Below are 24,948 nucleotides of genomic sequence, written 5' to 3' on the forward strand. Positions count from 1 at the left end.
AGAATAGTCAGAAAATACAGAAAAGGAGCATGTGCAGTTTGCACAGGAGACTTTTATTTCAGTGGGGTTTTCTGGTCAGTTATATGCAATTACATTTCTCAGAAACCTGTGAGACTTGTGAGACTAGCTGATTCCATACAGAGAGGGACTGACTGTGCATGTCTGAAGTCTAATGTGGTTTATGAGATGTTGCTACCTTAAAACGTGATGATTTATAAGTGAGTTGGTCTGAGGAAGATCCTGGAGTATTTCAGACTAGGTCATGAAAAGTATTAGAAGTGAATCATTAACTTGTTGGGATTTTTCTTTCATTTGCCTTGTAGGCTTATTTACAATTTCTCTCTGAAACTAACACGTACCTTGGCATTTGGAGAGGGTTTTTTTATTTGTTTGGGGAGTCTTGTGGGTTTTTTGTGTTGTTTTGGAGGACAGGGAGATTTGGAACATTGGTGAGTAAGCCCAAATCACCTAGCCATACAATGCATTTCACAGTGAGCTGAAAAAATGATAGTGTTCTTACTTGTTTAGGGAGTTTTTGTCCAGTTTTTAGCTGGATTTTCAAGAAGTTTTCTCTATTCCATCCAATTTACTCTTAATTTCTTCAGAGTTTTGATGAGTTTATGAAGAAAGGTTGGTTCACAGAGCATATGTCCATGCAGCCACATGTTGGTCTACAGTTTTAGCCAGCCAGCCTACATGCAATAGAAGACTGGGATGAAAGACAAACTGAAAAGCAGCAGCTCTCTGCAGAAAGGGTGTGGAAAACCACTAAGGCTTAAAGTGGCAGTATTGATCAGGCATAGGGCATTTCAACCACTGGAGACAGCACTGAGCAATTTTGTTTCTCCTTCTTCCTGTTTCCATTCCTGTAGGGGCTATGATTTGCCTTTAACACCATCCTTTTCTCTCCTCTCTGTCATGATCATCTATGAGATGTGTTGTGTATATATAGTCTTTTTTTTCTCTTTCATTGCCCTCAAATCAATTTTACCAGATCTAAAGGTTGGTTTCCTTTTCTGACTCATGGTGGTAACTTAGGGTTGGTATTCATACTGTGTATTCTCTGCTGACATCCCATCTCTGCCTTTGGGGACAGTGTCACATGTCAATTCTTTTTACTGCTGTCCTCCGCAATTCCCAGAAGTCCTCCAAAACTGATCCAAGCATTGCCCCAAGCATGATCAAACCCCAAGTCAGTCCTGCTTTGTATTCGGGCTGACCCCCACATTCGTTCATAACATTCATGTAGAGGCAGACCATAGACCAAGTTGGGCAGTAGGCTAAGACCAGATCAACATCTTGTTTTCTCTGGAAATAGGATGTTAAAAATTCAGCCAGACTGCAGCTGATGTGCCTCTAGCTTTCTGTAGAGACATATTAACCACGTCCCAGCTCCTGAGGTTAAATGAGGATGAGCAGCGGGAGCATGGGTTCTGTTCTCAGCCGTTGCTGCCAGTTGCTCTGGAGCAAACAGATATGGAGTCATCCACAGGCCTGCCACAGCTGCATCTTGCACAGGCTTGCAAGGTCACAAATCTTCTAGAAGAACTTGTCTTGATTCATTTATAGAAAACACTGTATGAAAAATTTCTCATTCAAATACTTTTTGTGAATTAAATGGACTTCACCAGTGCACAGCCTGAGACATCAGTGAACTTAACTCCACAGCTGCAAAACACGTAATGCCTCTCATTGCTGAAAGTGATATTTCCTGTTAAGACTGCACATTTTGAAGGGAGCCAATTTGGCGGGCTATTAGCACTTCCTATGCTATAAATAGACCAGATGAGTATCGCTTTCAATCTCAAAGGAATACATTTCTAATTTCTTGAGGCATGTAACAGTATCTCTGGCAGGATTCTCAGGGAGTTTTATCCTTGTTGGTGATGTCTCCTCACACTCAAGGTTCAACTTGCTTCTTGATGAATGAGCATGCTAATAGCAGTGCGTAGACATTTAGAGAGCTATTTATAGCTTCAGAGGCACTGCACCTAAGGTGAGAGAAGTCCATGCTGCTTTGGATGGCTAGGTGGACAGAAAAGGCAAGTGTGAAACAAGGTGGTAGACTGTGGGCTGAGTGTTAAATGGACAACAGAGTTTCTGAGGAGGGGAGCTACCTGTTTATTCATAGCTTTCTTTCTGTATTGGAAGTAAGGATGATTCAGCAAATGGGGCTTCTTGGGAACAGTGGTCTGGAGGTGACATCGCAGGAGTTGCATGCTTCTCCCTCATTGTGCAGCTCCCTTGTGCTACAGTCTCTGTATTTCTGATGCCTGCTGCTGCTGTTGTAAGACAGAGGCTAGTACAGGAAGTTCAGGTCATAGAATATGCTGGCTCAGTTGCTCATTTTCACAAGCTTAATAAAATGTATTTGTGTTCAGCATAATGTTCATCTGATTGTATGAACTGAGGAGCTGCACGTGTAAATGAACATAATGGAGCTGGGACTCTGGTTGATGTTGAACTTCAATAAAAATTCTTCCTGTTGTTTTTAAATACTGGGAAAACTGAATCCCAGCTCATGGTCCCACTCAGAGATAAAACCATAAAGAAAGCAGGCAGCTAGCACATGTTCATTACTATGCCTCTGCCATGCATTACGGTTTGAGAAACATGTCAGGCATAGCAAAAATTAAGTTCTCCCACAGTTTGAAATGGCAAGTACCGTGTAGTGAAAGACATTCCTTCTCTATGGCAAAGGGTGATGCAATGTCCGATCATACAGTACCTGCTGTACCACACATTTGATTTCAAAATTAAATAGTAGTTGGGACTGGAAAAAGTGGAAATGAGTAGATGCTGTGACAGAACTCAACTGTTTTTGGAGTATCAGAATACTGCTAATTCTTGAGTATTAAGGAGAGCTAGAGACCATCTGGAAGGAAATGCATTACCACAGAACAAGTAGGAGAAGAGAGCTCTACAGGTGTAATGCTAGAAGATAGCAGAGAGCCTGGCTTCAGGGACTTACTTGATTATTTATGCCTGGCATATCAGGCATAAATTGTTTTTTCCAGTTATTAATTGCTGAATTGGAGAAAATGCATCTGCCATGTCGGCTAGTGAAAGACATTGAAAAAATGGTCTGTGCTCTGATTTATTGGTTCCCAAACTTTGGTCTATAGATAAATAACAGTCTACAGCCAAGCTTTAAGTGATGTGCAGCCAGTCTTTGGAATAGTATTGCAGAGTAAATCATGTAGTATTTGATTACAAAGATTAAAAGGCCAAAGGCTTGGGAGGGTGAGAAGCAGTGTTCTGAGTACTGCTGCTTGAGTGGAACAAAAGGAAAGCTGAACTAGTTGAAGGAGGCCAGGAAAGCTGTCCCCTGTGATCCCCATGGACATGTTGCAGTTCCTATATCCTGAAGCAAATTTGCTGGATCACTTGGTGTTTCTGCTGCAACAGGATTTCCTGGTCAAGAGTTATTTCTTTATAATGCTCTGTCTCATTCTGGCTTTTCACTGCTTCCTAAATGTCCTTATCTGTACAGAGCCACACAGGCATGAAATTGATTCTCCTAGGAAGGTCCATTTCTCTCTCACTGCAAAACTGCAGTAATTTTCCATCTACTTTGCTTCCTAAAAGCTACTTTTTCTCTCTCAGCTTCATCAGTTACCTCACTGACATGGCTACAGTTCCCTTATTTATTTATTTTTTTACATTAGGTGAGACAAGTGTTTGGGTGTGGGTCTTTAACAGCATTGTCCAGGCACAGGTCCAAAGCACAGTGATGAGGGAGAGAATTAATCACCCACTAAAATGATGAATGTTTTGTTTTGTTTCTTTTGCATCCCACCACTGCGTTTCAACTAACGAGTTTTCTGTCTCTGACCTGCGTGCTTCAACTGTTTAGTAAGGTTTTGCCACACACTGTCATAATCACTAACAACTGCTTGGGTTTGAAGGTAATTGTCTTTATTTTCTGGTTCATGCTTCAGGAAAAATTAAAACTTGATGCTGAGAGGGAAAAACTAGAGAGGCTTCAGGAGCTTTACTCCGAGCAGAAGACGCAGCTTGATAATTGCCCTGAGTCCATGAGGGAACAGTTACAGCAGCAGCTGAAGAGGGTCAGTAGCAAGTTTCAAGATTGCACTAATTTTTTTTATTTTGTTAATTTTTAATTTCCTTTTTTTTTTTTTTTTTCCTTGTAGCTAAGTGTAACATTTTCTCTTTCAAGTATCCAGTGTGTGAACATATTTGCAACTTAGAATTGTAATAGTCATGGGAGTTATGGCTTGGGGTGTTTTTGTGGAATGCTTGTAAGAGATTATGTGCATGATTGCAAACAAGTAACGTGCAAATGTGTGGATTAGAAATCATTTGGTGTTGAATGTTTCTGAAGCTGTCCGTCACTTGCCTGTAATTAGCCCTTTAGGCCTGCTGGGTGATGTGGAAGCTGTTGTGATGTTTAGATGGATGGTAGAACATAATTCTTTACCTGTGTGAGCAAAGACAGGAATTGGCCTGTAAATTACCCTCTCGGTGAAGCTATGGATTACTTCTTTTTTTCAATATATAACTTAGCTGTTAGCCTGAACTGTAGTTTGAAAAATTAATTTTGAAGATTTTACCACTTTCTAAAATAGCTTTATTTTGTTCTATATTTTCAACAGTGTCACACTGGTATAAATAAACTTTTCATAAAGTCTGATTGCAACTTGATTTTAGTTTGTATTATTTGTAAGCAAAAAAATTAGAATATTGTCAGTGAAAGCACCCTTAGTTTCTGTGAAAAAATCTTAGTATTCATTAGCCTTAAGTACATTATACAGCACATATAGTTAGCTTTAGTTGGTGGGGGAAATAATTTTAAAAGCATCAGTATGGGAAGCTCAAGAGGCCATCTAAAAGTTAAATCTTTTTTTCTGTCTTGGGTGTTTGTGTCAGGAATAAAGGCTGTAATAGCAATAATGAAAAAAAAAGGCTCTTTTGCTTTATAGGAAATACTCTTTAGATGTTGTTTTATTTGTAGAATTCTATTTTGTTTTTTCAAAGAGCAAAAATAAATAGCCGAGCTTTGGAAGCAACAATGTTAAATTCTCAGTTGCTACAGAAAGTTTGCTTGTTTTGAGACACTTAAAACTTTTGTGTGTTACCTTAAAAAAAAAGGGGGAGTATTATGTAATGTCTCATACATATTAAAAGGAAAGGAAGCTTTTCCTCTGCAGTCACATGCTTGAATGTATTAATTCATGAGATGCTGCAGTCTTGTTGCTGTGGGATGGTAGTAAATCTCTTTTCACTATTGACCACCAAGATTCTTCTAAAAATCTGTTTGGTTAATTTTTTTAATTTGTATTTTTTAAATTATTTTTGTTCCTTGCAAGTTGTCTTAACAATTAATTTGGATTTGAAAGTGGGACAAAACTTGAAATGTGGGGGTATGGTTAAGTGTCCAGTTCTATTGCACATTGTTCCAGGCCAGTTGTAATGGGAGTTTGCTGTGGCTGCTGTGGTCCATGCAGTAGAAATTATTACTGAACTAGTGCCTGGTAGCTCTCAAACTGATCTCAAAAGGTGAGAGCAGTCATGAAATAAATTAAGTATTGTACCCAAAATAGAGAAAATATCTTCCCCAAAAATAACTGGGATTCCCAAAAACAGAAGGACATGGACCTGTGTGAGTTCAGAGGAGGCCAGAAAGATGACCAGAGGGCTGGAGCACTGCTCTTGTGAGGAATGGCTGACAGAGCTGCGTTCAGCCTGGAAAAGAGAAGGCTCCAGGGAGCCCATACAGCTCCTTCCAGTACCTAGAGGGGTCTTCTGCAAAATTGGAGAGGCACCTTTTAAAAGAGCAGGTAGTGATAACACAATTACTTTAAATTGAAAGAGGGGAGGCTCGTATCAGATGTTTGGCAGAAATTTTTTACTCGGATGTCGGTAAGGCTCTAGAACAGGTGGCCCAGAAAACTTGTAGATTCCTCATCCATGACAGTGTTAAAAGCCAGGTTGGATGGAACTTTGAGCAACTTGGTCTAATGTAAGGTACCGTGCCCGTGGCAGGGATTTGGAATGAGGTCATCCTTAAGGTCCCTTCCAACCCAAACCATCCTGTGAAATACCTGAGTCTGCAACATGTTCTGTTGTGCTACTTTACTGACAATGAGGAGGGCATGAAGGAGACAAATTCCCAGTAGTTTCCTGGGGCTTCAGTAATTTTTGCCCAGGGGAGTGGGCTGCCAATTTCATTGTAGCAGCTGGCTGCAGGGTGGGTCTGGAGTTTGAGTTGGAGTGGGCAGATGACAAATTCTTGCTTTCCTGTGCCTGAAACACATATATACCCTCCCTGTTGGGCAGGAAGTGTATTTTAAATGCCTCCAGTTGGCTTTTTCATCATCAGTTGCCTTCTCTGAAGTCTGTTCTACTGTCTCAGTAGCAATTACTGTTGTGTACAATAGGCTGCATTCACTGACTTTCATGGCCCAGGCAAAGCCTTTTTGGTTTTTTTAGGGATGCTGAAGATGTCTGGCTAGTTCTGTATTGTAGGTAACTGCTTTCCTGTAAATTTTAGCCCACATCTTTGCTTTTGATCTCTTCACTATCTCCTGCAAGTGAAGAGCACATCTTTGGAGAGTTAGGGGAAGATGTTTGTATTCCATGTAGGAACTTGGATTCTTCAGTTTCTGCATCCTGTGTCTTTCTCTGGTACACTGGAACCTGCATTTGAATTCCTTTTGTAGAGACCTATGTTAGTAGTAGCTTGGCCACTAACCTTTGCCTTAGGCTGAAATAAGAAAAGGAACAAGTTTGCATTCTTCCAGGATGTAGGTTTTCTTGTGTAGCAAGTCATGTGCTTGTTTTAAAGAGCCTTACCATTTACTAATGCTGCAGTTATTGAATACACCCTTTTCTTCAGCACTCTGAAACTTGTAAACAGGAATTCATATTATAAATGCACAGATGTTGCAGGAGGGAAGAGTAGCATTCATTTCTTGTGCTGAAAAGCACCATGAGTTTTATCTCATCATCCCTAAGTGGAAGGCAGATGTGTTCTTTTTCTTGGTTCATTTCTGCAGCATTCAACTTCTTCTTTTTCTGACAAAACATGGTATCAATTCAGGGGAATGCATAAAAAGTGGGCTGATACCTTTTCCTGAATTACTGTCTGTACCTATTGGCTAGGGTGGATGACTAGAGTCCTTAATTGACAGAGAGCAATTTTCAGCAGTTAATTCCATGTGCAGTTTTCCGGGGTACTGGTGCAATACTTCGTCCTTTTTGGTTGGAAAGCAGATGTCCTCTGAGTTTGGCATGTGACAACCTCACCAGGTGGGTTCAGGCTTTGGTGGTGTCCCAGCCAGGCTACAGCAGAGCCCAGCCAGCTTGGGAGGCTGCACTTGCTCTGAGTGCTGCAAAACAGCTCCCTCACAGTACAGGTGCTTCTTAGCAAGAGGCACAGTAGGGGTGATGGAGAAAGCAACATCAAAATAATAATTAGCCCCGTTTACTCTCTTATTGTGCAAGAAGGTCATTAAAAGTATTGAGATCCTAGTGAGACATGTTGTAGGAAATATATAATTTTAGGTCAATTTTTGTGTTTGTTTGTAAGTAGCTCTACTGTGGTGTCAGCAAAAGCATTATTGTGCTTTTTTATATTACTTTTTTCTTTTTTTCCTTAAGGATGCTGATATTCTGGACATAGAAAGCAAACACTTTGAAGATTTAGAATTTCAGCAGCTTGAACATGAAAGCAGGTTAGATGAAGAGAAGGAAAATCTGACAAAACAGCTCCTGCATGAAGTAGCTGAATATCAGCGCAGCATTGTCAGTAGAAAGGTAACAGCACCGACACTCAATTAATTTGTTCTTTGTTGTTGAGCATAAGGGCAAGGAAATGGATGTACAACCTGCCCATCTGCAGGAAATAATGTAAAACGTTCCTCCTTGAAAGAGTTTTTGAAGCAGAGCAAAGACAATGGCCCAGTGACATCCCACACAGATCAAATAATGCACTTATCCAACAAGAAAGAAATTAATAACATTTCATGCCCTGTTTGCATATTTCATGTGAAAATCAAACCCTTTAATTTGCTCAAAAAAAGTACCAAAGTTGGATTTTTTTTTCCTCTTTAAGAAAGGAGATTTGTACTCTCAGGACAAAACTGCAGTTATTTTAGGCTTGATATTGATTTTGCTGTTAAATGGTTTTGTTAAAATAATAGTAGAACACCAAATTAAGAAAATACAGTAATTAAAAAAATTGTTTGAAAGGTCTTATCTCAATCAATTAATACCACTTTTTTCAGAAATCAGAGGTTGGATCTCTAAGCCAGTTCTGTTCAGTATATAGATGCTTGTCACTATATTATCAAAGAAAACGTGCAATTATTCTTTTGTCTCTTGAATAAGTTTTCACTTCACTGTCTAATTCTTACTTAATTATTTCCTTCAGAGGAATGAGCTGTATTGTACAAACTTATTTTCCTGCTGCTTAGTCATGCATATGAATAAGTGAACTTTCATGAACAGGATCTTTGCTGCAGGTTGTCTTGAGATTTGAAAATAAATCACGTAAATTGTGGTTTTCTTATATTAGGAAAAGATTTCTGCTCTCAAAAAACAAGCCAATCATATTGTCCAACAAGCACAAAGAGAACAAGATCATTTTGTAAAAGAGAAAAACAACTTAATAATGATGCTGCAAAGGGTAAGTATTTTTTGTCTTTCAAACATTTTTAGCAATAAAAGAGCATTTCATGGAATAAAAAAATGTAGAGCAGAAGAAGAGTATCAGTTGTGCAGAAGATAGCAAGTTGGTAATAATGTGACAGACATTCACCTTTTAAAAAAAAGGAAATCTTTTGCAGTCAGTCAGCAGATATTCTTAAGAGAAAACACTACTGGCATTTGATAATCAAGAGCATTTTAGAGGTGCCCTCTTCCCCAAGGATTCAAGCAGAGGCACCCACCCATGTGCTAAAGCTGGAAGCCTGTGTTCCTCGTGTGGCTAGTGGGACTCTGTACAGAGTGCTCAGATTTTTGGCTTGTAATAGCTCCTGCGAGGCCATGGGATGAGCTACTCCCCATCAGCTAACATCTGGTTAATAAGAAGCTGGCATGAACCCTTCATGTCCATTTTATGTTCTGCTTTTAATCATGAGAGAAACCATGTTTAGCTCACCAAACAGAATCATCATTTTCAAAACGCTGAAGGAGCACTTACTTGGTTTGGCTATGGTTGTTAAATAAAGCATTTCATTTGTTTTTTGTTCTGTACATCCAATTTTGTTCCGTTCTGTTCTAAAAGGATGAAGCTGAAGCTCTGCTGTGTAGTTTCAGTATTGTATCCCATTGTGTTTCTTCACATAGTTAAGGAAATGGCTAACATTTATTTTCATTACGTGACTGTTGGTATTTAATATAAAATGTCTGGTTTTAACAGGAAAAAGAAAATCTCTGTAATCTGGAAAAGAAATATTCCACACTTTCTGGAGGAAAGGGATTTCCTGTCAGTCTCAATAGTCTGAAAGAGGTAAAGAGTTTCTCTGCTTTTGACATTACCATAACTAACTTCTAATAATGCTTCATACAGAAGCACTTCAGTATGTAGTATTGAGTGAAGTCCTAGTCATCAAATCTTTACAAAGTAATTTCATACAATTTTTTTTAACTTATTCACAGAAGGCTAGATTCATTAATGAGCAAAAATGAGCTTCTCTTAACATTCTTCCAAATGTAACTGGTATCACTTTAATCTCTTGCTGTGGAGAAATTATTGGTTTTATGTGTGCAGAGTGTGTGTGTATGTGTAATTTTCTCAAAGTAGACAATTAAACCTCATTGAAGAAGAATGAGATCTGGGAATAACTGTTCAAGTAAAAATACAGCTGGTCTTATTTTTGCCCTGTAGATTTTATTATTGCCTCCCCTCCCTCATTCTAAGGCTCTTTACTAAAGCATGACAAGTGTCCATTTTGTTCTTTTTAAAAAGCATTGATTTGAAGACTTCAAGCTATTGTGGTTTCTAAGATACATATTGAGCTATTTATTTCACTTTTTTTAACAGTTAGAAGAAGCAGAAAATTTAACATTTAAAATACACTGACAGGCATCTATGGCTGCTTCATTAACTTCTGCTTAAGAGTTTTGACTGAACTTGCTGGATGTGCTTGTATTGCAGGGCTGACCAAGGTCTGCCACATATAATGATGTAGGTGCTACTCTGGGAAGTTGGGCTCTCGAAGTCTAAAGCAACCACAACCTTTCAGCACCTGGGAACTGGTGTCTTACTTATCTGATCTCTGAGTTGCAAGTGTGCAGTTTCACACTTGTCTGTGGGATTGAGCACCCTTCCTTGCTTGCTTAGACTTTTAGTGTCCTAGGCTGTGTTCTTACCTGGACATCTGACCTCCCACCAGGACATCTGGCAAGTCTAAGCTTAATTTTTCTCCTTTTGAGATGGATCTGCCCATTCTCTCACTAGAGAAAGGGTGCTATCTGGTTTTTTTTTTTCACATACACTTCATGGCTTGTTTATTCACATACTTCAAAATGCAACTGCATTATGTGAGGCTACACTCTTTTTAATGAAATGGATTATTCAGTGGCGTCAGTGTGATCACCGCAGTGCAGTCAGGACTTACTCCAGGGCAAATAAGAGAAGAAACAGCACAGGTTATCTGTTTCATCCTCAGTGTTTCCATAGGCTCTATCCTACAAAAGAAATACCTTTGCCAGATGTCATGTTTGCCTTGGTCCAGTTTAGTTCTTCTCTGACTGTCCTGGTACTTTTGAAAATCAGGCACCAAAGACAGGCTTACAGAGACTGCTGGCACAGCAGTTCATTTCACCATAGGGTTGCTATGCATCAGCCGAGTCTGTGGTCTAATGTTTGCCAGTCCTCTTCATCAAAGCGCACATTTGTAACCCTCTGCCATCCATTGTGAGCTGACTCACAGCCTGCACAGCAAGAGAGAGAGTAACACTGCCTCACATAAAGAAGCTGGATGCTTATCCCAGTACTTAAATAAGCAAGGAAAATCAATGCTGTTTAAAAGTTCAGCGCTGAAAAAATTAACTTGGATGACTAATCTGACTGGAAACCATTTATTTAATTAAATGTAACAGGGGTCTGAGCTAGTGCACAGCACAGTCATTTGTTCCTTACTTAATTTTTTATTCTCCTTCTAAATCCTCACTGGCATTGTGAGTCGGAACTGAATATTCTTCATATAAAGGTGAAAGTGTTTATATCTTTGATATTAACATAATATTGCATTGCAGAATTGCTGAGTTTTGGTTACTGATAAACTGCCACTATAAGACAGTTAAGCAAGTTTCATGTTAATTCATTCTGGATTCTATTTTACTGCACTGTAGTCATATGCTTTGAAAGATAAACTTTAGTATCTTAGCCAGTTTCCTCAATTAATGGCTCATCAAATAATATGAGAATTAAGATTTGCCTCCTATTTGTAGAGTGCTTTGTTCACTGTATGATACATAATTTTACAGGATTGTCTTCTATGCTTGAACCAACTGATATCATACATTGAAAATTATGCTAATAGATAGTAATGTTAGTGTTTCTTTTCAAGTTGTCTTCTATGATCATTGGTAAATTTAGGCATTTCTAAAAAGAAGAAATAGTATAGCAGTCTGTGGCTTCTCTTACAGAATTGCTGAAGCATATGTTGGTGCAGTAATAGAAACACAGCCCTTACCACACACTGTCAGTGTGAAAGCAGCTTTACATCTTGATTTAAAAATAATCATATTTCTAGCTCTTCCTTATGGCATTGCTTCAACAGTGATTTACTCTTACTTTTGTACAGCCTTGTTTTCTATGGATAAGAAATTGGGACTTTTGACTTTTTACAGCCTGGTATCCTATGCACAATGGATTAGAATCCATATTTTACTTTTTAAAAATATTTGTGCAGTTAACACTGAAATACATGAAATAATCACGTTTTGCCCTCAAATCTGCTTGCATAAATCTCAGCAGGCAGCAGCACACTGATGTTCGTGCCATCCCTCAGTCCATCACTTTCTGTATGACTTCTTAATTTAAAAAAAAAAAAAAAAGCAAATTGTAATGGCTGCAGGCTAACACTAGCAGCATCTTACCTGGTTCTTCTGGTAACAAATAAAACTTGGAAGTGTCTTCCAGGCGATGCAAATGGAAGATATGTTAGTGTAATTTATGAGAGCGGCTTGTCCTTATAGAAGTTCTTTCCAGTTCTGTTAGTAATTTGCTTTACTCAAATTAGCCTCATATTTAGGCAGGAAACAAATCAGGTTATTTAATCAGGGACAAAAAAAAAGTAAAAAGATCTCAGAATAAGATTTATTCTTCCATTTCACCCAGTCTGCTTTCCTGAGAAAGAGCTACATAATTTCCAAAGGGTATTTGCATTTTAGTAAAATCTTTTGGACGCTTAATGTGCATTTGCATTTTGATTACACAAACGTTTCTGGAATTAAATTAAGAACAATTTTCAGAATCCAAGTATTTAACATTTGAAAATCTTGATGCTAATTTTATTTTATTTTATTTATTATTAAGTATTTCATTTATAACAAATATTTGGCTGAATCACTCTAAACTAACTTTCATTGTACTGGATACATTAATACTCTTGCATGTCTTTTTTGGCTTTTGCTCCTTTTAACTTCTGAATTCCTCCTTTTAGGGCTATATCAGTGTAAGTGAAATTAGTGAGCTGTATGGCAATTCCACGAATATATCCCCTTCCACTCAGACCCCCTCAGATGTTGAAGCAGTTGCCACTGAGCCTTCCACGGCTGTGCTGACGAGCCAGCCACAAAATAAAGAGGTTTGTTTGAGAGACATTTCCCTTTGTTTGCATTGTTCTTTCATGGCTGTCTTTTTTATTTTCTTTATTTTTTTATTTTTTGGTAATTCAACATGTAACAAACTGACCCTAAAGCAAACTGCCTCTGCCAGTTACCAAGTCAGATGACAGGTTAATAGTAAAGCTGAAGGACTGCTCCAACTGTAAAGTGTCTTTGATGAAGTAGATGGGACTCTGAAGGCCAAAAAATGTGAATTCTTATGACCCAAGCAGCACGAAGCGACAAACTTTGCCTGCCCAACCCTATAATGTAATGCACCTTTGGGAAACCGTCTGTGGACAAGCTTATGACAACTTGATTAGTGGTGTTCAAGTGTTCATTTTGTTTTGTAGCTTCTTTTTCTTCTCCCCCTGTAAGGTGGTAGAAGTATATCTTGAATAGTTGTGGGATATTAATAGCTTCTACCCATCTTAGCTATTCCATGGAGTCTGTCCAGTCTGTTTTCTAGCTTACTTTCTCTTCCTCATTCTTTGTGAAATTTTGAATAAATCCCCTTTTAAACGAATGGAATAACCTTATAATTGTAAATCGACGTACTTTGACATTGCAATAAGTCAGAAACTGGTTTAGAATTCGTCATTTGTGTGCTGCTTCTGGTAGCTCAATATGCCTTGAGAGTTGCAGTAGAGTACACCTCCTTTCCTGCTAAACATTCCAACAAACAGTGCTAAAACTGCAGCTTTTATGTGCCGTATCTTTTGAGAAATTCCAAAAAGAAAACTCTGTGTGTAATTTCTCTTTTTTCTATAAAGCTAAGATCACCTCTCTGTTCTGGATTTGTGTTTCCTCACTCTCTTTCTCCTCGCTCTATTGCTCAACTTCCATCAGTCCATTGGCCTGAGGTCATGGCTACTCATGTAGATCCTATTCCTTTATCTGATACACCTCCACCTCTGCCAGCTAAGAAACACCGCAGACAACAACAGGTAACAGATTCAAAGCTGATAAATTGGGATTATTTTGTTTTGTTTGCTTTTGATATGATGGCCACAAAGTTGATTTATACATGAGGACTTTAGTGTGATACACTGTAAGTTGATTCTGCTTGCAGAGTGTTGTACTTAAAGGCACTGCTCATTTAAAAATCAACATGACGTATTATAGAATGTTTCTGAACAAAAATTCACCTTAGAATGCAGAGGCAAATATTAATATTCAGGACCCATTGTAACTTTCAGAGGACTTGCAGTTAATGTATTTGTGAAATCCTAAATTAATTTTTCATATACATTTGAACAATGCCTTTCAAAAGCTGTATTGGTTTTAAGCCACCAATTAATTAAAATAACTTCCAAGGAAAAGTTTTCCTTTATAACTGGGTTCTACTTCTATGCTAGACTTAAATATTTAACACAAAAGAAAAGGTACAGGGACATTATAATAAAATGTGCACATGAATTTAATGCATTTTTAATTCAGTATGGTTTTTTTGTGAAGCAGGAGGTGCTCTGTATGTTAGATTTTGTTTTTTCCAGACTATTGGTATTTTCCATATAGAGTATAACTGAGCAAGTGCATCAATTCATTTTGTCAAAACTGTAACAAATTCCCTGTGAAGCATTTCAGAAGCCTGGAGGAGCGCAAGAAGCAGCACAGGGAGGGCACGTACCTCAGCGATACCCTGCCCCGCAAGAAAACAACCCTGTCTGTGTCTCCCCACTTCAACAGTGCCACGCTGGGACGCAACATTGCAAACAAAGTACGTGCCTGCTGCTATTTACAGCCTTCCGGCCTCTGCAGGAAATCCTGCACTGGGTTACAGGGAAGGCTGGGTAGCACCCTAAGCATTATGTAACCCCCCAAATTCACACATGAAGTTGACTATGAAATGACTTGAGGGTTATTAACAAATGGGAATGTATGTGAAACCTTCTGTACTTCAGCCATTCTTCTGACCTCTGGAAACGCTGTGCTGTAGAACATTAATCACAAATACACAATTTGTGTATCAAGGATTGTATTTTTGGGCTGGTTTAAATTGATTCTAGAGACACAACTTGTTGCTTTCTTTCCTACTGAAGGCCTCTAAATGGTAAAGATAAAGTTTATATATAAAGTGAAAATGCTCTTTATTTGTGATGTGGTAAATCACCAAACAGCAGGAAGGTGAAGGTACTGCTTTGAAAACATTTTGGCCTAATAGACACTGTACACAGCTGGCTGATTGATATGACGTGAAACTAATATCCATGACAAAGCACATTATTTTGCCATTGCTGATAAAAAAAAGTCTTGAAATACAGTTTTAAGCATGTATTTACAAAATTTCCTGCAGGGACATTTACCATTAGGACAGAGCAACAGCTGTGGCAGCGTACTTCCTCACTGCTTGGCAACCATGACCAAAGAGTCAGAGTCGAGAAGGATGCACAAAGGTAAGACCTTTTAATTGTTGCATTTCTTTTTAAAATCAGTGTTCAGTTTTTCAAAAATAAGCCTGAAACTGGTGTTGCTATGATCAACAGGTCTGCAAAATAAAAGTTTACTTCTTGGTGACAAAAGCAAGCTCTAAATGTAACTGATTTTTTGGATATTGGCAAAGTAAGAGGTTAATATTATGATGTAGGTACATGTGTAGTTTTTAAGTACATGGTCACCAAATATAATCCCGTAAACAAGAAAAGTATATTGAAAATACACATTATGTTAACTGGGTAATTTCTGTGAGTGATTTTGAAGCAATTTAATATATTACATGTTCTTTCTTTTTCTTCCCTTTTTTTAATGTTGGTATCTTAAAAATTGTATTTCACAGGCACATATTTTTGCCTGGATAAAATCCCCAGAGAGAGATAACTTTGAGAAGCTGTGACTTGGTATTATAAGTGGTCTTAAATATTTGGGCTACAAAACAGGAAGGGAGAGAGCTGTTCTATTGTTGATTGATGGCTGGGTTTGTTAATATGGACACAGCAATTCTGGATCCAAAAAAAACTATACCTCTGGAACATAATTTTCTAGTCTATGGGATTCTGTGTCTGCTGTATGCTTACTTGAGTTGATACATATATTTTTTTGCTTTAGTGAAACGTATTATTAATAAGTAACCCATCTTCAAAAAGAGGCACTCCTCAGTGCCATCTGTCAGTTTATTTTCTTTCCAGCATCTGCATCACTATGGTTGATGCTTTGTGTGAGGAGACGCGAATCTTGACTCCGTGTTCAGAAAGCTGATTGATTATATTATGATATATATTACAATAAAATGCTATATTAAAACTATACTAAAAGTATAGAGAGAAAAGGATTCATCAGAAGGCTAGAAAGAACAGGAATGGAATGAATAACAAAGGCTCGTGGCTCTCAGAGAGTCCAAGCCAGCTGACTGTGATTGGCCATTAATTAGAAACAACCAACATGCACCAATCTCAGATGCACCTGTTGCATTCCACAGCCATCAGATAGTTAATTGTTTACATTTCTTACCTGAGGCTCCTCAGCTTCCCAGGAGAGAAAAATCCTAGCAAAGGATTTTTCATAAAATATCACGGCTACAGCATCACCATTATGGATACCAGTGCAAGAGGTCCTCGTGTAGAACTGCACTAAGTGAGCCTGAGCTGAGCTAGATCCATCCCATTGTTACAGGACTTGTCACAGCTTGCAGCTCTTAAAGGTCACAGCAGTGACTGAGGTCAGTCATATGCACCAAGATGATTCAACACAGGGATGGAACAAGCAAGCTGGAAAAGGATCATGACGTGCTCCCTTCCAGAGCTGATCCTGTTGTGATTTGTTGGTTTTGAGCTTTAGCTATGCAGCAGGCCTTACACAAACCTGCAGTGTTGTGGTTAACTTATCTTTACATATTTCAGGTATAATACAAAAGGAGCTTCATGCTCAGCTTGGAAAGTGCCTTTGATGTAATGTGTGTGTAAAGGTGGAATAGCTGGAAATTATGTTCAGAGTCATCATTGTGATGTTATTTCAGTCTGAAAATCAAGAGGGATGTTTTGGCTAAACTCTAACAAGAGATCAAGTATTTAAAATTGGAAATATTTCTGTAAAATCATAGCAAAGAGTGTTAGTGTGTGCCCTAAAGCACATTTTTAAAGTGTTATCAAACCTAACACAGGCAAGGGTTTTAAAAAGAAATCACTTCTAATGTTTAATTTTTTGTCACTGTGCAATTAAGACAATCTAAGAGTAGGGTCAGATTTCTTAAGAGTGGGAAAGAGAGAAACCTCACAAATCAAAATCTAATTATGGCCTGACAAAAATGAGAGGCAGGGGAGAAGGAGAGAGATGTATTCATTGAGGCAGGTGGCGTAGCACTTTTCACATGCTGTTGAGGAATCAGGTGCTATACTGCTTGTCATACTAGTTGGCTGCTATTTTTTGAAAGATCCAGCAGTTTGAATAGAAATAGAAAATTATGAAGAGAGCCTTAAGGGATTAATTTGTACTGGGAAAGAGAACAGTTCTAGATGTCCTTTTCTGAAACATCAGCTTTGCAGAAAGGAAACAGTGCTGCTGACAGTTGCTTTATTTGAGCTGTCACAGGATTTTCAAAGGATTGTTAACAGGAAATATATAGGAACACAAGGATCATTTGTGGCCTCTCTTAGTAGTTACTAAAGTGTTCATTCCCTTTTTGTTCAACCTCAAGCCCCTTGAATTTATTGGTATTGGAGGAACTTGAAGAGTGTAACTGCTTTGGCACTGCAGTGCCACATTTCTAGGCTGGGGAAAGCTCCTTTGTCTGGGTAACACATCACAAAGGTATTTGCAGGGCTCTTTGTGCACTGCAGTGCAGAACTCAGCGAGGACAGGAATATCCAAGTCAGGAGGATGGGGTCAGATCCCAGAGTATTTCTATCCAGCTATACAGAAGGGCCAGAGAAACAATCTTTAAGCACCTTTCATTCAGCCTTACAGGTAAAGCCTTAATAGAAGTTTCTTTGTGGTTTGAGGAGGGAAGGGACTGGGTTTATCTTGGTGGGATTTCTGGTTTCCCCTCATACTTCACACCAATACTAAGCACATGGAAGGAAAACAAACTTTCTTCAAAGTCAAAGGGAAAGAAAGTGCATTTCTGTGGAACAAAGAGATTTGGGTAATGTTCTGAACATATTGTACTGCTTCAACGCACCACACAGGACTACTGAAATGGAATATCATTGTCCATTAAAATTATGAAATCTTACTTGTCTTGCACTAAAGTCAACAGGACTAGAGTCTGAGTAACTATGATTAATTTCATCAGGCATCTTTAAATACATATTTGAAAACCAAGTCAGATGGTATGTCAGTGGTCCTGTGGATCAGGTTTGCCTTTTCAGAATAAGTGAATACTTTTCAGAAGATTTACTGAGAAATCAGTGGGACTTTGTAAGTGTATAGAGACTAATTATACTGATAAATACGAGCTCTCTAATCTTCCTGCTCCAAAAGTTAGTTGTTCACCTAAAAAAAGGTGATGAATAGATAAAAAATGTTCTCTGCCTGTCATGTGTAGTGAGTCAGCACTTGCTTTCCTTGCATTTCTTTCCCCACTTGACAGGTTTTTCACCATGTCAGTTTTTACTCTGTCAGTTTTCCAAGGTGATCTATTGCAAATGACGTGGGCGTCTTGGCTTCCTGATACCTTGGGCATAGAGCTGCACCCAGCGCACTGGAACTGGGTTCAGTGGGGAGACAGGGTCTCACGTGATAAATGCCACTTCATCCACTCAGTCTGGAGCCCTGGCTATCAAGCAGTGACCCACACACTGCTATCCAAAGAGGATAATGTGCTCCAGATGTGGTGTTAGTACCTTCCTGTGCTCCTTAGAGCTTGACAGCACTGAGCAAAGTTCTAGACCAGATGTTCTGGTATATGCATGTGGATCTGAAAACAAGTATATTCAAGGCTGGCTGGAGGCAGTAGCAGCTCAGCTGGTTTAAAGATATTATCTGAGTATTATCATTAAACTAGTCATGGTCTGAAGTGAGTTTTCTCTAATGTGCTTTCTCCCGTTTTTCTTATTTCAGTCCAAGAAGATAACTGTAAAAGTCTGAGCTGAAAAAAAAGGAAAGTTAAAAGTGAAATCAGGAAATTAAGAACAGCCTCTTGGGTTTTAATATGGAGGTCATTCTCATTTTCTTTATGCAGGAACAAGCAATATCTATGAATACATTTTAGGCTGGATGCAGTAATAAATATTTTCATGGATTTTTAAGTAATAAATAATCCTTATTCTAGGACTACCAAACCATGTTCAGTCAGTCATAGGAGCTCAAGAATTGTTACTGAAAGAAACAGTCACAATCAGTAATCTTCGCCTGAATTAAGGGCAACTTAAATGTTTTAGAGGACACATCTTTGTTGTAAATCATTAATGGAAAAAGGTATTTCTTAGCAGCCATTCATGAGGTATTTTTGACAGACTGTATTTATAAACTGACCTTCTATGTACATGCCTTTGTAACCAAACCATATGCAAAAACAACAGAGTGGAGAAGCCACTGTTTGGTACCATCTCGAGACCTCACCCTGCACAGGTGGATGCCTGGAGCTCCCAGGGAGTGCTGGGTGCCAGAAGCTTGCACAAGGAGGGAGGGTTAGCCAATGCAGTCCCACTGACTGTAGGATGGACTCTGGAAGGGAAGAAGGAATGGTTAGCTTGGAATTAAGGTTCAAGATCAGACACAGTGCTGGGAACAAAGCTATTGGGACAGAGAATTAGGTACCAATGAAAGATTATTTGTGTCCTTTCTAGGCTCTGTACAAAAAAACCAATATACTGCAAGCAAGGGATATTTGTACAAACAATCTAGAAACTTTTCAAAGGAGTCAGCCTTTTTTGTTTGTTTTTCACTCTTTTTCTTGTTAAACTCAGGAAAAACCAGAAAAGGTATGAAAATATCCCCTTCCCTGGCTGTATTTCTCATGTGATGTTTTTGCAAAAGTACCAGTTGCATCAGCACTGTCCTAGACTCCTGAAAATCTTTTAAATAATTGTTAAATAATGACAGAATTTCAAAAATTCTTTTTTTCCTGCTGTCAAATAACCTGTCACAACAAAACTTTTGACTCATGCTAATATCTGCAGAGCTATGGCTTTGCACAGGCCTAATTTTTTGCTTCTTTGCTCACAGTCACTCAAATAGAGCAGAAAATTTTGAAATCATTGCATCTCTGTGAGTGACAATGACAAGGCAGACAGACTTGGGCTTCCTATTTAGGCATGTTTCCACACAACAAATGTATCTTGACATGTTAATGTCAGTCTTTACAAAGGGGAAAAAAATATAAAGAAGAAAAAATACAAATAAAAGAAAAATAAAAGACAAATGTAATGGGATCATTTTCATAAAATACTAGTGGGTTTTTTACATACTTGACAGTGCCACTTTTAATAACAGCTTTCACCTTTAGTTCTACCCTCACTATAATTCTGTGGTGGTATGCCTGGATTTTGTGATTCTGCAGTAACTCCTTTGGAATATTTTTCTTTGATGAAATGGCTTTACGGGTTTTTGCAATATTTTTCTCAACAGTATGGCTGTTAACATTGTTGAATTTACAGGTTTGCTGCAGAGCGGTGGAACTCTGTAGTAAAACCAATGCAACAACAAATATTTTAGCTCTTGTATCAGGTTAGACTTAACTGATAAAATCTTGGCTTGTGGGAAATTTTTATTAAGTGCAGGATCTTACAAGGAGTCTAATATTTTTAAGTGCATGTTGTGTGAATAGGCACCTGAGCAGCTAAAAATTCCTTAAACAACAGGTTGTGCCTGCCCAATATGTAGGTGTGGCTGTAATGGAGGCAGGTTGGCTGTGAAGCCTTGCGGTGTTGGTACACAGCTGATCCTCAGCTTTGAGCTGCGAGCTGTTTACAGCATGAAGATAAAAGGAGAACACTGAATTATGCTTTGTTTCTGTGAACGTATCTCATTTTGCAACCTAAGAAATGTTGATTTCTTCCAGTGTTTAGTTATATTTGCATGATTGCATAAATTTGACTGATAAATGTTTTCTTCAAAAATGGGTTCTTTATCTTAAGGCGTAGAGTGTTTGTAGCACTGCTATGCTGCTCTATGTCTCTTAGATGGGTTTATTTTTCATTGAAATATAAAATATGGAATTAAAGTTTCTGAGTAGGCAAGGATTTGTAGAGGGCTCAACAGAAAAACATGCATTTGGATAAAGTTTTTTCAGTAATTTCTTTTTTTCTCTCTTTCTCTAATGAATCATTGATAACCATTTCACAGGGGCAATTAGTCAATCCAAAGGTTCGAGTATGAAAGGTAATTGCTTATCTGCAATAACAGAAGCATTTGCCAAAATAAGGGGGAAAAAGCAAACCACATATGTGAATCAGTAACACCTGTGTTGTGTGATGCTATTATTTATGACTGCTGAGGTGTATTTCTGTCCCTTTTATCTCTTTTACTAATTGATGCAACTGAATTTTTGATTGAAATTCAGCATTCTTTTAAATGGCAAGTGAGTCCTATTAGTTCCTTAGAAACCAGCTTTAACTATCTCCAAGAAAGCTTTCTATGGTACAGAGGGAAGTGAGGAGAAAACTACCTGGGAAATGCTTGTAGGGCACAGTTTCTTTAATGACATGCTTTAATTATTCAGCCGAAGACACACTTTTCAGATAACTGCAGTTGTTGGCTCTCTGAACTGGGACTCTCCCAGCTCTGGCATGGCAAAAAATACCAGAGAGTAATATCCCTGGTATATCCAGATAGGGAATGAGAATAAAACAGAAAAACACTGCACTTTAAGCATGCTTTCTTAACATCAATGTCTTAATGGTGTCTAGTAAAAATTTCTGTTTGGACCTTGCTGCATTTGTACATTTGTCTGCATTTTTCCCGTGTCTGTTTATCTTAAATACGAGGAATGTCAGTGGCTGCCTTCCTGTAAAAATGTGAGGTTTTCATGTAGTCTGTCAATCCTTCCTAATCTCCAGCTCTGCCAGCAGCTCAGAATTTGGGTCAGAAATGTGCAGAGAATATTACAAACCTAACAATCAGAACTATAAGAAAGTCTCACTTCTTGCATTCACTGAAGGAGAAGATTAGCAGTGCGGTTGCATTTGTAATCACATAGATGGAACAAAAGGGCACTGTAAAATACTTCTGCAGTTAAAATGACAACTCTTCCTCATCAGGCAAGCTCAACAACATCTCTCAAAGTGTGCATTGCTTTCAAAGAGCAACAGAGACATGAGATAAAAATAATTGTGAAGAGACATTTTTAAATGACACATAGCCAAACAAAATTCCATGTGTTCAAGGAGGATGACTTTTCAGAAAAAATGTTTTTGGGGAAAAATAACAAAAGAACCTTTGCATGAACCTTATTTTTCTTCAGAATCATTGAGCTATAAGGATCTGCTTCAATCCCGTAGGGTGAACTGCAATTTCAAAACTCCAGTAAAGTACCTCTACACTAGTAACTATGATTCTATAACAAGCAGCCTGTAATATTTCAGCTGAAACTAAGAGTCCAATTGGAGTTAGCAGAAAGCAAACTTTCCCAAACACACACCCAAAAAAAAAAAAAAATCCATATTCAATAAAGGCAACCAGACAAGTGCTTAAGAATATTGAATATCAGGACTTTATTCTTTTTTGTCTAATTTAGTCAATGTCATTTCTTCTAAATTCCTGAATTTAACTACATTACTTTCCAGATTAGGCCTAATAGTCATTTTAAAATATAAATTTTATTTTTCAAATTAGTTTCAGAATACACATAGAAGAACATATATTGAAAAGTCAGTTGTACTAATGTGTATTGACTTGAATCCATCATAGATTAAACAGGTATTTAAAGCTTTTATTTCAGTGTGTTTAACTTGTAAAATTAACTGTAATATTGTAGTACCTTGGTCACAGTGCAGTGAATTCTGAGGTGATGTTCAAAATGCTTGTGCTGCTAACAAGTTATGCTTCTGTGACATAATTTTTGTGTGAAATCAGTGTTTCCTCTGTATTTTATAGGGTATAACCATCAGCGCATCTGTGAAAACCAAAGGCAGAAGTCTCCAGAATTCTACAGCAGAACAGCATCAGAATCCAATGTATATTTGAACAGTTTCCATTACCCAGATTCTAGTTACAAGGACCATGCCTTTGACACTTTAAGCTTAGACAGCTCTGACAGTATGGAGACGAGCATATCAGCATGCTCACCAGATAACATTTCCAGGTAAATCCTCTTTCCTCCTGATCCTGCAATGGTCATAGGGTCATAATGAAAAAAAGAGAGTATGTACATGTACACTGTGATAATGTGAGTGCTGCTGATTGGTTAAGAAAGTGTAAAATCATTAGACAGGCATCATATTTGTCTAGCTCCTCATAATCGGGTTAATCTACATCTCACCTGTTTATTGAAAGATGAAAATAAAACTTGGAAAACTTAAGTGATAATGCTGAAGTTCACAGAGCAATCAGTGCTTCCTCACCAGATGACTGTAGGGAAGGAATTTCCTCTGATAGGGAATTTTTCAGGGACATGTGCCATTGATGACATATACTTGTTCTACAAGTCCAGCTTGTTAACCAACTAGGTGCTTAAGCTGAAACACTCAGGCTTCCTCCGAAAGTCTTATTGCCCTTTCCTCTCCCTTTTCTGGGTCAGTAAAAATGAAGAAATGACACTGAAAGGCGTGCTTTACTCATCTTCAGAGGCTGTCAGCTCAGACACCATTTCTCAGATGAAGGGAATTTCCATGATCTGTGTTAAAATTCCAGATGAGTCTCAAAATTGTGTGAAAACAATTTTCTCTTGACAGTCTATTTTTTATTTCTGACAATATGGTAGTGCTTTCATTCCTGCTCACAGTCCTGCCCCAGCAGTTTCACAAGCATAACTAGCTAGAGGCTGATGATTAAGTACAGCCTTGTCACAGCACTACAAACATCTTGTGAACACAAGGACAGCTTTTTTGGCTAGCATGTAGTGTTTTACTTAGCATCTCTTTGCTGTGGCAGAGAAGCCCCTGATTTCCCCTTTATTGTCATTATCACTGCAGTGTTAAAAGTTTTAGAAAATACCACTGGCAGTCATTCTGCTGGTTGGTTTGCTTGGGCTTTTTTGCGTTGGTTGATGTTGGTTTTGGTTTTCTTGAAGGAAAAACATTAGGACTTGGGTTTTGAGGATTTCTATTTTAAATGGATAGTCAGCAAGTCACTGATAGCTGGAGACAGGCTGGGAATGAACCCTGTGCATTGAACTAATGTGCCAGTGATATGAAACCTTTCTCTCTCTGACTTCCTGCTCTGACCATATGGAAGGAGGATGGTGTGTGTCTGGTCTTACCATCCTGTAAGTCCAGTCTCCAGCCCAGGACTGGGAAGCCCCAACAGCTCTTGAATTTCACTGGTACTGCTTTTTCTTCTGCTTCCCTCTGACTCTTGCAGTCATTGCCAGAAGGAGAACAAAAGAAAACAACACAAAAAAAGAAATAGCCCAAATCAATACAAAAACTATGGAAGGACCCTTTACAACAGATCTTTCTGTTTCTCACAAGACAAACTTTGGCAAAAGAAGGAAAGAGTGTGAGCTGATTTTGTTGATAAAATCTGGAAGATAGGCAGTTAAATTTCCTTGACAAAATTTCCCTTAAGTAAAATTAATTCAGACTGCTTTAGATGGTGTTTGAGCATATTTTCAAGCCTTATCAGACTTTAAAGGAAAACAATTTATGATGCTTTGTTCTGACCAATTTAAAGTGTATAATGTTTAAGGTGAGAGAAACACTTTTTTTTGTAGAAAAGCATAAAATTTCTGGGTGCTCAAAGTACAGAAGAAACAGAACTGTAGTCATTCATCAACTCACCAAACATACCTCTTTTTTTGTTAGTGGCTACTGCACTGAATTGGATCTGAACACTGTCAACTCCAATCTTAAATTATGTTTGACTGCAAAATATTTCTTTAAATACCAGCTGTTATTTTAAATAAGAAATAATGGGGTTTTTTGCAGTGCTAGCACTTCAAATGTTGCAAGAATAGAGGAGATGGAGAGACTTCTCAAACAAGCACACGCTGAAAAGACTCGGCTGCTTGAGACCAGGGTAAGTGTAATTTTGAGTAACTAAGACTAGGCATGTAAGTTTGGATAATATTCTCCTAATGCAACATAGAAACCTACCCACCTTACTCCTAATAGA

General features: G+C 38.2%; 1 protein-coding gene across 6 annotated transcripts in view; it reads left to right on the plus strand.

The window, feature by feature from the left end:
* PHLDB2 (pleckstrin homology like domain family B member 2) overlaps positions 1 to 24,948 on the plus strand; it is a 66,063-nt gene that overhangs the window by 32,460 nt on the left and 8,655 nt on the right. For 2 of the 6 annotated variants that reach the window (XM_041463782.1, XM_041463783.1), the window contains exons 7-16: positions 3,942 to 4,070; positions 7,624 to 7,779; positions 8,540 to 8,650; positions 9,386 to 9,475; positions 12,639 to 12,782; positions 13,575 to 13,748; positions 14,381 to 14,521; positions 15,098 to 15,197; positions 22,771 to 22,978; positions 24,762 to 24,852. In XM_041463782.1, coding sequence (XP_041319716.1) covers positions 3,942 to 4,070; positions 7,624 to 7,779; positions 8,540 to 8,650; positions 9,386 to 9,475; positions 12,639 to 12,782; positions 13,575 to 13,748; positions 14,381 to 14,521; positions 15,098 to 15,197; positions 22,771 to 22,978; positions 24,762 to 24,852 — 1,344 coding nt within the window. The remainder of the gene's footprint in view (positions 1 to 3,941; positions 4,071 to 7,623; positions 7,780 to 8,539; positions 8,651 to 9,385; positions 9,476 to 12,638; positions 12,783 to 13,574; positions 13,749 to 14,380; positions 14,522 to 15,097; positions 15,198 to 22,770; positions 22,979 to 24,761; positions 24,853 to 24,948) is intronic. The other 4 variants (XM_041463785.1, XM_041463784.1, XM_041463786.1 and 1 more) reach the window with 4 other exon arrangements.

The sequence above is a fragment of the Pyrgilauda ruficollis genome, unplaced genomic scaffold (assembly GCF_017590135.1).
Source record: "Pyrgilauda ruficollis isolate IOZ18807 unplaced genomic scaffold, ASM1759013v1 scaffold17, whole genome shotgun sequence".
NCBI classification, from domain to species: Eukaryota; Metazoa; Chordata; class Aves; order Passeriformes; family Passeridae; genus Pyrgilauda; species Pyrgilauda ruficollis.